This window comes from Cinclus cinclus, chromosome 7 (assembly GCF_963662255.1).
Source record: "Cinclus cinclus chromosome 7, bCinCin1.1, whole genome shotgun sequence".
Lineage (NCBI taxonomy): Eukaryota > Metazoa > Chordata > Aves > Passeriformes > Cinclidae > Cinclus > Cinclus cinclus.
In genome coordinates this window covers 12,117,096-12,131,718 of record NC_085052.1, presented here as the reverse complement: position 1 = coordinate 12,131,718, position 14,623 = coordinate 12,117,096, and the positions used below count along the sequence as shown (strand labels likewise).

At 41.8% G+C, this 14,623-nt stretch overlaps 1 protein-coding gene across 1 annotated transcript in view; it reads left to right on the top strand.

The window, feature by feature from the left end:
* NEURL1 (neuralized E3 ubiquitin protein ligase 1) overlaps positions 1-14,623 on the top strand; it is a 143,397-nt gene that overhangs the window by 70,241 nt on the left and 58,533 nt on the right. The window contains exon 2 of the mRNA XM_062496461.1: positions 13,948-14,189. Coding sequence (XP_062352445.1) covers positions 13,948-14,189 — 242 coding nt within the window. The remainder of the gene's footprint in view (positions 1-13,947; positions 14,190-14,623) is intronic.

The window sequence follows — 14,623 nt, the reverse complement described above, 5'->3', positions numbered from 1 at the left end:
AAGATAGAAGTGTTTAATTTTCTTTAGCTTTTGAGAGGAGGAGAGTAAAGGAAAGGCTTTTAGGTGTGAGTTTTGAAAACCTCAGCTTCATCTCTGATCTGCCTATCTCTAATATTCACTGACTCAACTAAAAGTACTTTAAATAAAACCTTACTTTTCTCTTGGGCTATTCGAAGACTGACTGAAGTCATAAGGATTTTTAAGAATTGGAATTTTTCAAAGGTTAAAAAAATGGCAGTTTATAAAGAGACTGAGATAAAAAAGAAAGTTTTTTAAAAAGTTTCTCTGGAAGATGGAAATATATGGTTGCCTATAATGTACTGAAGTATCCCAGATCAAGAAGACTTCTGTCTTTGCACACCAAATAGAATCAGATATATAAAATAGAGCTTTAAGGATCTAATTGCTTTTATAAAGGCATCATCATTGATGATACGACTTTCTTGCAACTTGCAAAAGGAGAATTGCTCAATTAATTTTCTCATTATCTTGAACTAGTTCAATGCTGCCCTCTGTTTTTCCATCTCTGAAGGGTAAGAGACTATTGTTTGTGTTGCCTTCTTGTTTTATGATTCTTATGTGCTTGGAAGGAACCCGCATTTGGGAGTCGTGATGGGTGCTTGTCCTGGAAGGGACAGGCTGTGACCCAACCACACAGCAGGTAACAACAGTTGACCCTGGACACTGAGAAGCCAAGAGAGATAACATTCAGTCAAACTATGGTGAGAAGTAAAGGAGAAGGAAAGAATTATGGGAATGACTGGGAGCTGCAAAGACCTGTGTACATTGGAGCTCTAGGGAGCAAGGACTTTATTTCTCCGAGGAAGCTGTGAGCAGGCATTTCGGGTTATGTTTTGTGCTGCACCTTGTGCGCCCCTTTTATTTCTCCTTATATTAAAGATTTCAGTTTCTAGCCCTTTAGTCATTCCCATCCCTTTATTACTTATTTAGCCACTCTGCAAAGACTATCCCAGGATTGGGCCCCGACAGGTGCTGGTCTCATACAGATCTCACATGGAACAGGAGCTACAGCATGGTTGGAGTTGCTGTTCTTCTTCTCTTAAGCTCTCTGCACATCAGTGGCTTTGCAAAATTGACCAAAGAGACCTTGATCAAGAAACATGGCTGTGACAAGGTTCCTGGGCAAACCTGTCTCCTTTCTGAGCAGCTCAAGGCACTATTGCTTGAGCCGATTCAATGTCTTGATACTGTGTCTCAGTATCTCAACACTTGGATTTTGGATAGTTGCTGACTGTAAAACGATCTTACTCTCTTTGGCCTGTGCTCTTCTGTGCTTGGCTCCTAGCAATCAGGCTTAGGTAGGACAGTGGGCAGTGCTGTCTTTGGGATGCTATGGAGGACATTGCATTGTGTTAGAAATTAGTTCCTGAAAATGGAGATGCAGTGATTTCAGTTCCCTGCATTCTTCCTATACAGGTGTGCAATGGCATATATCAAACAAAGGATAAGACATCCAGGCTATCTGTAGCAAGGGTAGAAAAGATAAAATTCAGAGAAATATCCTACAAATGTACTACAGATAGATTTGAAAGAGAGTTAAAGTCATTCACCATGTTTGCGAGAGCTGACTGCAGCTCTCACAATGCTCTTCACCAGAGATCCTGTAACCTTAGATGTTTTGCTGGGAGATGTTTCTATCCTGTTAGTTGCAAAGTGGCTACCTGACCTCTCTTTACCCACTCATGAGTTATCCCACAGAGGCTCTTCTGCTCTGAACCCTCATATAGCAAAGCTGTTCCTTGGGGACTCCTCATCCCAAGCTGATTGCAGCTTCAGACTGACCAGTGTACAAGAAGTTGCTTGGAGGTTCAGAAGTTCTTTAGCATTTGTTAACTGGAATTTTTTTTAGATTTATTTACTATATATATACATGACAATACACACTTTCCATCTTCTCTTAATGCTGTGCTTTGGAAAATCCATGCTTTAACCCTTGTGGACTGACTATCATTTTTGTCTTTAGTGGTGTGGCAGAAGCAGTAATTTTGTGATACACTCAAGGCTGGTGCTGCTGGCTCAGTGCAGAGTGGGGTGTGTAGTACTGTGTGAGCAGCTGTAATAAAGTGTGAATATGGCAAATTACCCTTAATAGCCTCAGTATTCCAGAGATTTTTGATGTGTACCCTCTGGCAAAAAAACCAAACAGATTGATAGTGATTTGGGATTTGTGCAACTTCAGTTTGGTAACAGATACTTCGTGGTTTTCCTCTGTGTACTCTGTTTACAGCAGTAGGTTCAGATTCTGAACTGAGGTCTGCTTTTGGGTGCAGAAAACTAATCAGGGAAATGCCTCATGGCCCAGAGGTCTGGATTTGCAGACTCCAACAGCTGCATCTCTCCGCGCTGTCAGGAAGGCACATCTGTCAGGGATACAGTGTGGTCCTTACTACATTATAATTTAGTGCTGTGGCTTAGAAAAACAGGAGCATTTATTTACTGAAAAAAATCCCCACACCCCCCCCCAAAAATTAAAGCTCCACTTATCTTTTTTACCAGAAGAAATGTCCCTTATCTGAAATGACTAAAAAGGATGTTATGTGCTTTTTTTTAAGCTAAAAAAGGCAAGGCAAATGGATGGATGAGTTGGTCTCCACACTTAATTGCTCTTTGCTTTTCTGAAATAGTGTATGTGTCTTTCCACCAAGAGAATAAAGTCCCCTGAGCCCTTTAGGCTTGTTTCCAGTTCACACGTGATCTTCAAGGCAGTCACACTATGAATGTGGCTTCATCAGGAACAATGCTCTGACTTGTGTGGCATCAAATTTCTTCCTCTTTTCACTCTTATCAATACATCAATATGCAAAAAGGCCCCCTGCATGAATTGTAAAACAGTGTGTTGTTCCTATTCCAAGCTGGCTTGCTTTGCTAGCCCATCTCTCTTCCTTCAGCTATTTAGAAATGCAGTCAACTTTTGATCTTCATGATGTTCCTCCTGTGTCACCTACTGTATATTACCCAGCTTCAGCAGATGGCAACTGGTCATCTATGTCAGGAAAGGTCATGCAAGTAAAGCTGCAGCAATAAAAAATTGATGAAAACTGAATTATTGGGAAGTTTTTTCCCCGTTCGTACACGCTGATGTTAAATTTCAAAGCCAGGGTGGCAGAACTTCCTTGGTGTGTTCCCACAGGAAACACTGGGGTACCTCCTCTACAGAACAACTTGAGGGGTTGGCTCTGTTACCCAAATCATTAGAAAATATTCATGGAAGGTTTGAGAGGGTTCTGTGAGGGCTTGTAATGAAAGGGCTTGGACTTCTAGTTTGGAGTGTATTTTTGCCTATGCAAATCAGAGAGGATTAGAACTAACTTCCATGTGCTATTGTGGTGACAGAAGCGGTCACCTCCTGCTGTCCTCTGGGGCAAGGAGTAGCACTGGCCATGAGTATGGAACAGCATGCGTCCTGACAGATTCATTAAAATAACAGAAAATCAGATAAAACATGTACTTGCTTACGAAGTTATGCTCCTCTTATTCCTATTTCTTTTCTTGTATGCAGCCTGTAAACAGTTCTGGGCAGGACCTATCTCTTCTTTCTCTCTTTGTGAGATTCAGCATGAGGTGGTAGCAAGCAGGTAGGATGAGTTTTAAAGAAATAAAACAGGTCTACGTGCTCTGGTCCTCAGGCAATAAGGATTCAACACCCTTGGTCTTCTACTGGCTGACCTATGGCAGCAAATGCTACGGAAAGCAAGTTCCTGGATGGTCTGATGCAGCAGCTGTTTGTAGCAAAACATGAAGTGATAACTTCATGAGTCTGGCATGGGTGTTGCTAGGAAGGATGGTGGAATAGTATTCACACTGGTTCTTTGAATAAGCACCAGAAATACTGTTTATTTTTGTTAAAGTAAACTGTAACTTTATGGTTTGACTTGCTGGTGAAGTTTCATGTTTTAATTCAGTGGTCCAAGTTCAAGTTCTGGTCTGCTAAAGAAACAGAGTTATTTACTGGTAAAGGGTGTTGAAACTGGTGCAAGTGATGTGCTGCAGCGCCAGATGAGAGTGGGAAAGTCAGTAATTTAGATTCCACTTGTGACTGTGGTACAGAAAGTGCAGATTAATGAAGGAATGTGCGCATAGAGGGCCAAATTCTTGCGTAAAGGGAGAAATGTTGCCCTTTCTCCTGGTTTTGCCTCAGCAGTACTTATATTATTTGCCTGGAAAAAATAATATTTTAATGGTGTAGCAGTTAACACTTCTAATACTACTGGAGTCCACCCTGCTCTGGGTAAAAGTTCTTGTTTGTAATTTCTATTTGTGCACTGAAGTTGCTGAGAGCAGGGCTGGTGCCCTGCCCTGGGCTGGGAGCTTTACATCTGAGCCTTGTGCAGGCTCTGCCAGGTGCACTGGGAGTTTAAGAGGCTGATGGTGGGAGTCAGGCATGGAGCTCTGTGCTTTCATCCCAGCAATGTACCTAAAAAATGCCATTTTGATGACAAACTTTTGCCTCATTTAGTACCCAGTGCAAGTTACTTTGCAGGAATACGTTACAGATTAACTAGTGGTCTGCCAAAATAAATCCATCTCTTTATAGCTTTGTGATATTGGAGAGTCTTGGTTAATCACAAGGGCCTGTTGTGCTTTAGGAGACAGGGAGTTGTTTGGGTTTTTTTAAATGAGAAGGTATGAAGCATGAGGAGAACAAACCAGGGTAGTTCAAGAGATTGAAAACAAAAAAAATAGGAATAAACATAAGTGAGAGAGAAATGTGCTGGATAAAGTGAGGCCAGTGAAGGAAGGGGAATACTTGAAAGAGGGAAGTGGCTGAGAAACTAATACTTGTGAGGAGAAGGGAGGAGAAGGAAGAAGGAGGAAAGGATGGCAAAGAAAGCAGAGAGGAAGGCTGTATGTTATGTGAGTTTTCCTCAAGGGGAAATGGACAGAGGAAGAGAGAGTGGAAGGGAAGAATTAAAAAAAAAAAAAATGGTTCCTATAATCTTGAAATATTTAAGAGGATGTTAAATATGGTCAAACAGTAAAAGTAATAGTAAATTTTGACCTGCCTGATAAGTTGCTAGCTCAAATAACCCCTTACTTTTAGGATTTATTCGCTGCCAAACAGGAAATAAAGCCAGTGGAATCAAGGTCTTTTGGGTCTAGTCAGTGTGGAACAAGACTAGAGTTTCAGGTAACTTTTCCTTTGTAAGCACTTTCATATTCCATTTCACAAGAAAAGAAACCCTACAAAGCCCCCCAGCAATAAACAGCAGCCAAGTGACCCTGAGTAGGTATATATTTAAAGAAGTTCCATTTAGGACTGCTTTTGGACTTTATATTGAATGGAAGTCTTTGACAATTGGGTAACTGATGCAGATGGAAATAGTTTGGAGACTGTTCTGACTAACACCAAAGAGAGCAGTGCAATTTTCTGATGCTGAAGAGCACTGCAATTTTCTGATGCTGAAAAAGGGAGATTTTCAGTTGTTCAGAAAGAAAATAGGCAAAAAAACCCACCAAAAACATAGGAAAGACATACTGGGTGACAGTATTTCCACAGCTGCCAGTCTACAGGAAGGAAAGAGCAGTGGCTTGAGTTTGGGGACATCGACACACCGACACACCAGATAATTTTGGCAAAAGATCACTGCACCTCACAAGTTTAAATATGGAGGGGGTAAGGAGCTCCTGGAAATCATGCTCTCAAGAGATCCTGCAAGGAAAAATAGCAGGGGACTTTCAGGAGGAAGGGTGTGAAACAAGAATGGTTCGAGCACTGTGTTTTTAAAGAAGAATACACACAAAATGACCCAACTTTACAGTGTCTTGAAGGGACTCTAAATGGATGTTTTATATTAGAAAAAAGGCACACTCCAAGTGTAATTATCATATGTGATTGAAGAAAAACTGCCTTCTGAGAGTCTTTAGAAATGGCATTATTGCACAAGACTTCATTATATGTGGTACTGAACACGATCTGAACTCTCCAGCTGGGTAAGAGGAGATGCTCTTCCACTGCTCTACCATTCACTCCAGTGCATGCCTTTCTTGATTAGAGATGGTTTCTGATTAGGGAGCTGTGCTAAACAAGACACTCCGGATATGGAAGCATCCTCCAGCTGATCATCCAGATAAGAAGCATAATTCAGATATACTCCACAAAATTCCCTGTCTCTTTCCACTCATGCAAAGAAAAGCATCCTATTAGATTGTAAATATGCAGTGGGAGTAACCTGATGTGGGCTTCAACATCTTGGGTCTAGGGGCACATCTTTGATTTTATACAGGTACAACTCAAAGGAAATTCAAGTGCTTGACTTCAGAATCAAAGCGTCTTTAATTTTCTTTGCATGGTTTTGACAGTAGGCTGCACCATTTCTACCATCTCTTGGATTTTGGTTCTACAGATCCATTTGTTTGTCTCTACTGCTCTTATATTTGCTTTCTCCTGCTCTTCATTGCTCCCACATCCTTTCTCATTCTGACAAATAAATGAAGTTTTTACCTTGATAGGTTACCTCTGTTTCTGGTGAACTCTCAGTATTCAGACTTTCAAGCTATTACAGTGTAGATGGAAAATGTGCCCAGGATAGACTTTCCATTAAACTGTATTTAAATTGGAAGAGAATGCTGGCACCTCAACAAGTATTCCAGAATTAGATCCCAAAATACTGAGGCTAGCTAATCTTTTGGAAGAACAAAAACTCTTACTGATTTATATTTAGCAGAGGGAATGCATTTTAAAAACACAGCTTATATGAGGCCCCTTGAAGAAAACATCTTTTACATTGATTTGTAGTGCATGGAAATACTACGCAGCTGTAAAATATTTGCACTTGGGCTCTGCTTTTATGTCACTTATTATTTTATTTTTTTTTTCAATATGAACTGTCATGAACTCTCTGAGAATGGCTGCTCTGCTGACTGTGGCTGTGCAGTGAGACAGGGCTGCCTCTGGGGCAGCAGCTTTGCTGTTCACCACATCTGTGCCCAAGGTTGCAGGAGGGGAAGGGGAAAAGCAGCAGTGCAGGCAGCACCACAGTGGGAACACCTGGCTTGTGACTGTGAGGCTTTGGTTCAAAGTGGATGCAAGGTTTGTATTTGTACCCTGGGACCTGTGTAGAGAGGGATTAAGGGCTGCTGGCCCTAATCTCAGCAGCACAACTCTAAGAAGAATGTTTGCAATGAGTACTTGGGCTTGGTTTACGTGATTATAAATTAGGAGGAATTCTGTGATGTTAACGAAAGTCTAACATTTTCTGTGCATAGTTCTGATTCATACTAAAGAAATGTGTAACTGGGGTTACAGCAGGTGGGAGAGATAAATCGTTTATCCCAACTGGGCAGTTCCTGGAAAAGGAGCTATGGCAAGAATCAGATTTGTTAATGCAGCGAGTCAGAAAAGCAAACATAACTTAAAAATTCTAGGTACTCTTATGGCCAATAGTATATCATCTTATCTTTGAAAAGATATGGATTATCAACAGGACAGAGTATGGAAAGTGCTGGGTTTATTTCTTCCTTATGTCCCACCATCTGCAGCACAGACAGATCAGCTATCACCCTGGGCAAGCTGTTTCTATTCCCTTGAAGCATCAGATATTAGAAAAGGAGATTACCAAACTGCACATTTGCAGGAGAAGGATAAACAGAATTTTTGAAACATCCCCAGACCATAAACCTAACTAGACTTGCTTTCTTTTGTTAGAAGACATAAATATATTATTACATTTCTCATTAGAGTGCTGACAGAGCCTACCTGATCACAGCAGAGCAAAAATGTTCTAAATCAAGAAATAAATCTTAGATGCTTCCAGAGCATGATTTTTTACTTTGATCTTCTCATTTCCTACTGACAACATCAACCTACAATAGTAAGTTAGTAAGCCATAGTGAGAATAATGAAGATGCAGTATAACCAAGATGCAAAGAGAATAAGGTCAGAAGTGCCGCCCTGCTGTCAAAAACATAATTATTGCACATGCAAGTTGTTCCTGCCTGTGGATCACAGGAGCTGCTGGAAGCTGCTGTAGGGTGAAGAGGCTGCTGCTGATGTAGGGATGTCAGTCCCCTTTCCATGGATTTGTCTGGAGCTTGGGTGTGCAGCTTCCAAGGCAATTCCTCCTGCCCAGCAACTTCCAGAGGGGCAACTTCCTGCTCTATCTTTACCTGGCAGACAGGAGCATATGGCTGCTTACTTATACTCTGCTGTTCTTATGTGCTTAGTGGGCTTATGGTCTGCAGGGGCTCGGGGGGATTTGCATGGGGAGAGGGCAAGGAGGGACCTGCAAAGGGTGGGCTGCATCCAAGGGGAGTGGTGCCAGAGGTCTCTGTGGTGTGTCACAAGTTACAAGAGTAATTGAATTTTTGGGAACGACTGACAGATATTGGGTAAACAGTTCCTAATTAGGGACCAGGACATGGTTAATGCTTACACAGCATCGTAACCAAAGATACGAAATTTAAAAATTCATTTATAAGGGGAAGAGATTTCTTCTCAACAGCCTTATGTGCATATAGAACTATAGTCACACTTTTCTTCTTCTGTTCTTCAACAAAGAAAAGGGCCTGATCAGCCTTGGTATTTTTAAGTGCTTTCAGAGCCGTCAGCTGGATTGCTCCTCCTGGAGATGGTGTGTACCAGGGTGTGCCTCCACAGCTCAGTCCTTTCCTTCTGCCTCTCCTGCATTTTGAGGATCTTCCTCACCTTCCTTCCCTCATCTGGCAGAGTCTTCTCTAGGCTCTGCACAGAGACGTCTTCTATATCTCTGTGTAATTTTAACAGCAAACATTGGTTCAGCCTTATCCTTCCTGTAATCAATTAACAGACTTACTTCTCATCTGAAGTACTTAAATCTACTTTGACCAACCTTAACTTCTGCTCTGAGTATTTTGCCTTGTAAAAAAAATAAAATATTAGAAACAACTCCGGCTTATTATAACTGAAGCAGAGCTCTCCTATCACTCCTCAGCTCTTTTACCTACTTTTTTCAAGCTTTACAAAAGTTGCCACACTCCTGACTCCTACTGATAGTCAGAGCCTGAGCATTGTCTTCAAGCAAGCTTTTGTAAATCCTCACATCCAGGTTCTGACCAGGGACTCCTAAGTTGAGGTGTTCAGCTGTGTTGCTAAAAAAGCCCCAGTCCCAGGTCACTGCCTGGCACTCCTGCAGAGGTTGCTGTGTCTGTATGTCCTGTTGGACAGGACATGTCTCTGCTCCTCATATCCAGCACTGCAAGAGGTAGAGAGCAAATGCACATCCCAGCTGAGCAGAGAGACAGAGGAAATGCCAGTGGCTCTCTCAGCTCATCCTCCTAAATGCTCTCAAACACACCAGTATCATGAGTCTTGCAGATCCCACTTGCATCTATCCCCTCTTCAGGACACAGCCTTTCTCCTTTCCTTTCTGTTCTGAAGCTTTGAAGTAATCTCTCCTGCCCTTGACAAAAAAAAAAAAAAAGTCTTGCTGTGCTTGTATTTATTACAAATTTCACCTGTTGCACCTATTTTCCTGCCCTTTTTACTTACTGTCACTTTTTGAATTTTTTCCACTAATTTATTTTTTTTTTCTCTATGAAATGAAAAATCAGCTTCTTCACTTTGAGGGCTCCACACAAATTAACCACCCCCTTCCCACCACTTGTCAGTCAGGTTTGAAAGATGGATCTGTTGGAGAACATCTTGCAAACAACTCCAGCTTCTGTTGCCCTAGTTTTGTACTGGGTGGGGGGAGGCACAGTCTCACAGATGCTGTAAAACTACCCTTGTTGTCTTTCATATCTTTACTATCAAGACAATTTAGGCAACTTTGCATTTCAAGTTAAACAAAAAATAATAATAAGAAAAGGCTGGTATTATCTCTTTACATATGCACGTGGTTTGTCTGCACCTGCCTCTTGTCTTGTAGTTTGCAATTTAAATGAAAAATCTTACATTATGCACGACCCTACTCGCTTGATACATCTTGTCACCTCTAAAATAGCACAGATGAAAATAAGTTATGTTTTGGCTTTGACTTATTTAGGAGTCTTGGATGGGAATGCTAGATTTGACCAGCTGGCTGAGGTCCACCTTGTAGATTTCCCTAATTCACTAAAGTTTAACCCAAAATGCTCCTTAATTTGGATTTAGCACTCTAGAAATAACCCTTTGTATTTCTATCATTGAATACCCCAACACTTGTAAAGCTGTAGTCATTTCCTGTGGAGGATAAAAGGTTTGCTTTGACTTCTTGGTCATCTTACCATTCAAACATGAGTATTTTACTGTGGTGACAGGGTCATTGTCCTCCTACAGGTCAAGGGAGAGTTGGATATAGACTGGAGATACATTATTACTTATTCCCTCAAGAAAGCAAACATGTTTTCAAAGGCAGTGAAGATTTGCATTAATTTATGGTTCTCTTATGTGCACATGCCCTTGGTCAGGCTGCATGTGAGAAAACAAGGTTTGCAACTCCTTTCAAGTTACCACTGGTGTTAAGCTAATGTTTATTTTTAGTAAACTGTATTTCAAATTGTGCTTTTAAGAATCCTTTTGCAAAGCCTAGCACAACAATTTCAATATGTTTTCTCCTTCTGAGCTTTTTATTAACAAATACAAAGGATCACTGTATCTAGTTATGCTGTATTTCACTGATAATTTTCAAAAGCATTGGTCCAGCTCAAGAAATGGTTAGGATTGCAAGAATTCATCTCAGTTGATTTTTTTTCTCCCTGTGCTGCTACTAACTACCCAGCTTTGGAAGGGCTGTGTGGATACTTCTTCAGGGGCAGGCTTTTTCTTCTGCACTTTGTGGATGTCCCTGTCCCCACACCCACACATGGTTTCCTTTTCTTTCTTCTCAAAATCCATCCCTTTAAGTGCTTATCCAGTAAGGCCACCTGCCAGATAAAGAACTGTCAGCCTCTTTTGATAAGATAATAATTCTGAAACACTCTTCTCCATTCACAGTGTGGTGTTTGCCCTGCATGCTCATTTCTCTTTCACTTGCCTGCAGCTCAGGGACCTCTGTCCCCACCCCAGACCTCTCCTTCTCCGCAGGCAAATAAGGATATGTCATTTCCATTTGCTACTGCATGTCAGTCTTTGGGCTCTGTTTTAAAGTCCTGTTTTCTGTTTCTTTCAATTCTGAATGATACTTATTTCACATTCTGTAAGAAATTTATCTTTAATATCTTGCAGTCAGTTCTCAATCTGAAATGATTTTTTACAGTATTCTCATAAACGCCTATTGAGATATTTTCAACTGGCAAAAATGTATTTAAAAAAAGTAAGTCCAGACATTTCTTGCAGCATTTAAGAAATCCCAAGCCTTTAAGATTATGCCTAATGTTTGCAGAGCATGAACACTTCTGGTGAAAACCCTTAACAGGCTTTGAGCTGTGTTTTTCTAAGCTGAGAGCTCCCACTGTTGCCCTGTGTGCAGTGTGTTGTACCCAGGATGTTGAGATCCAGGAGACCAGGGACATCTAATGCTCAGGGAAGGAGGAATGTGCCACCTTTGGGGAAATACTCTGCTTTACCAAACAGCTCCAAAAAGGATACACTTAGGAGTGGGACACTGAAGGCAGAGCAATTCAGCTGTGTTATGGTGGGATTCATGTTAGCATCTCCTTCACCTCGGCTCACTGAAAGGTTCCAGAAGATCCAGTCCTTGGCCTTGTGGCTCAGGGGAGCAAGTGGTACTTTACCACTATTGCTACGCTCTTGGCAGGGCTTATGGAATTATGGGGAGGTTGTGTTCAGGGCTCCAACCCAGTGCTGGAGGTAATAGTTCAAACAGCATCTATAACCAGGCATGAATGGAGAAAGGAAGCCAAACCTAAGGAGTGAGCAGCTGCTGTTCTTTGTGACCCCCAGCATGGAAGCTGGAAAGCTGTACAGGATTCCACAGAGCACCTCTGGGTCTGCAACCTTACCACACAGAGGCTGTTTTCAGACAGGCATGATCTTTCTCTTGTGACTTTTGTCACAAGGTAGCAGTTTCAAAGGGGTGATAGCAGAGAACACACCTAGTTTGCGAAAATCTGGTCATACTGGAAGGGATTCAACCTTCTGTTCTTGGGGGCATGAGGTGGTCTGTAATTTAACAGGTTTTAGACAGTACTCTGAGGAGATTCTGTCTGTGGGCCTGCTGCAGCTTGTATTGTCTTCTGATCACCCAGTCTAGTCTGTGGGAAAAGCCAGGGTGCCCCTCCCCAGGTCAGCAGTGACCTTTCCAAAGCGAAAAGGTCAGGCTCATGTGAGCTTCTGCATCCTGACCTTCCCTTGTCAAGCTCCCCCTTCATGCAGTCTGTTCTTCCCAAAGGTTTCCCTCTGTGACCTGCCTGCTCAGGTTAACCTCTACTTTTTCTCTGTACTCTGCACCTTATTTCTCCTTCTCCATGGGTGAGGAACAGGAGAAGGAAGTTGACATATTCCATGTCACTTTTAGCATCAAAAACCTCTCCATTGATTAATCTCTCCCATAAAGCATTAATGAAAATGTTTAAAGATAACAGCCCTGCTGTACAACCTCCCTGCTCTGTTCTGAAGGAACAGCGCTGTTGCTGAAAATGGGAGGAAAAAAACCCAGCAGGGAGATGAGAAGGCCAGAGTGACAGCTGCTGAAGTTGAATTATAATGTTATCATCAGAAGCCAGCATTTTAAGTTCTGCTGATAGTTAAGCACACTCAGCCTGAGGATGTGCTGTTTCAGCTTTGTGTAGCTACAAGGTAAGACTACCCAAAAGGCTGGAAGGAAAAGCATCTGGACTTTTTATTGCAAAACCAAGTGTTATATTGGAGCATTATTTATTTATATTTTATAAAAAGACACAACAGTGTCTATAGAAAGACACAACAGTGAGCAATTAATTTGTGTGAAGAATATAGATAATTATTTTCTATAGCTTGCATGTTTGAAGAGTACTGTTTAGTCATGCACCTCTACAGCACAAACTGGCACAGTCTTAAGGTCATATTTGCTTTTGTTGCATCCTTCAGTCTGTCACAGAACAGTCCTGTATTCTATTGGTAGTCTGTTTCCAAATTTAGGAGTATTTCCTCCCAAACATATGTGCATGATGTAGTGTGTATGTGCACACAAGGAAAAGGAAGCAGATGACTTGTGTTCAGTAGAGTGATTGTTTTGAGCTGGAACTGCTGCAGGCTCTCTGTTGAATAGAAACGTGCCAGTCCATTCATTCAGGAATGAAATTGCTGTCGTGGCTGTGCTGATCCTGTGTCAAGTCTTTCTATAGAGTTGTGAGTGGAGACAGATGTAATTTCTTCCATCCTTCACAGCCTTTCTCCCTCTTACCTTTCCTCACTGTAATCATAGTGTGCTGGTCAATGCCTTCATGAAATGTGGGATCTCAGCTGAGGTTATCAGTGGAGAGAGGAGACTGGATGGGAGTTGGTGGAGAGTCCAGGTGAGTTGCTGCTGAGTGGTGCTTGAGGATAAATCAGCAGTGTGTGTGCCTGAGCTGGCACATGGCACAGGTGGATAAGGCACCCAGAGTCACATGGAGGCAAAGATCAGCGGAGTTGCTGTTGCAGAGGAGGTGTGAAAAAAATGGTCAAGTTATGTAGGAGTCCTCTGTAAGTGGAATATTGTTCCCTAGGTGCGACATCTTTGATACAGCAACTTCACAAGTGCTTTGCTCCAGTTTTAGCACCAATTCTTATGCTCTCTCCTGGTCTGTGGCCTCAAGATGGCTTGTGATTTCAGTGCTGAGGTGCAGTCTCAATGTCATGCTCTGTACTGTCAGATTGTCCAAACAGGAGTTTTTAGTATCCTTGCAATCTTTTATTGCTAAAGATGGTCTAAAATCCCTCAGTGGTTTACAGTTTAAGGATTTGGCTAACTTTTCCTTGTTTTATCTATACTTTTTTGTCTGAAGTAGCTCTGCACTTTTTTTTTTTTTTTTTTTTTTTTGGTAATTGAAAATCTCTATAGTACTCACAGTAGACTTGAAACCCTTTTTTCCCCATTCTACTTTCAGATTCCATTGGTGGATCATTCTCAACCTCTTCCCACCGATGCCACCACAAACAGAAGCACTGTCTCCCCATCCCAGAATGTGGGACTCTGTCCATCAGCCCTCTGCTTTTCCATCCTCACACGAAGGGATCCCAGATCATCATGGACACAACACAGAAGGTGGTGAAGCGCCAGGCTAGCTTTTGCAATGCCATTACCTTCAGCAACAGGCCCATTGTTATTTATGAACAAATCAGGCTTAAGGTGAGTAAATTACACCTTCAGTTTTTGCCATGGGAGCTGCTGGGAATGAATACTGGGATGTACTGGGCTTTGGTGCTTGCAGCAGATCTTTAGCTCTTCCTTGAAAAGCACAGTAGTCAGACTTAAAGATCTGCAATCTTCACTGATACTTCTGCTTTTGTCACTGTAGTTCTTGGAGCCATAGGTACAGACTGCTGTAGAAACTGAGAACAAAAGGGAGATCCACCCTCCAGAAATACTTACACTGACTTTAGACAAGTACAACAGATTAAATTGAGATCACTTGGAAAGCCAGGAGATAAGAGGTAAAAAACGACCTGGTAGTGAAGGTTATTGCTCGAATGCTTGGCAAGAAAAACAAAAGAGTTTGGAGGAAAAGATGAAAGGAGCAGTCTGTGCAGTCACACTAGCTGTCTAAGAAAAGGACCTTTCTG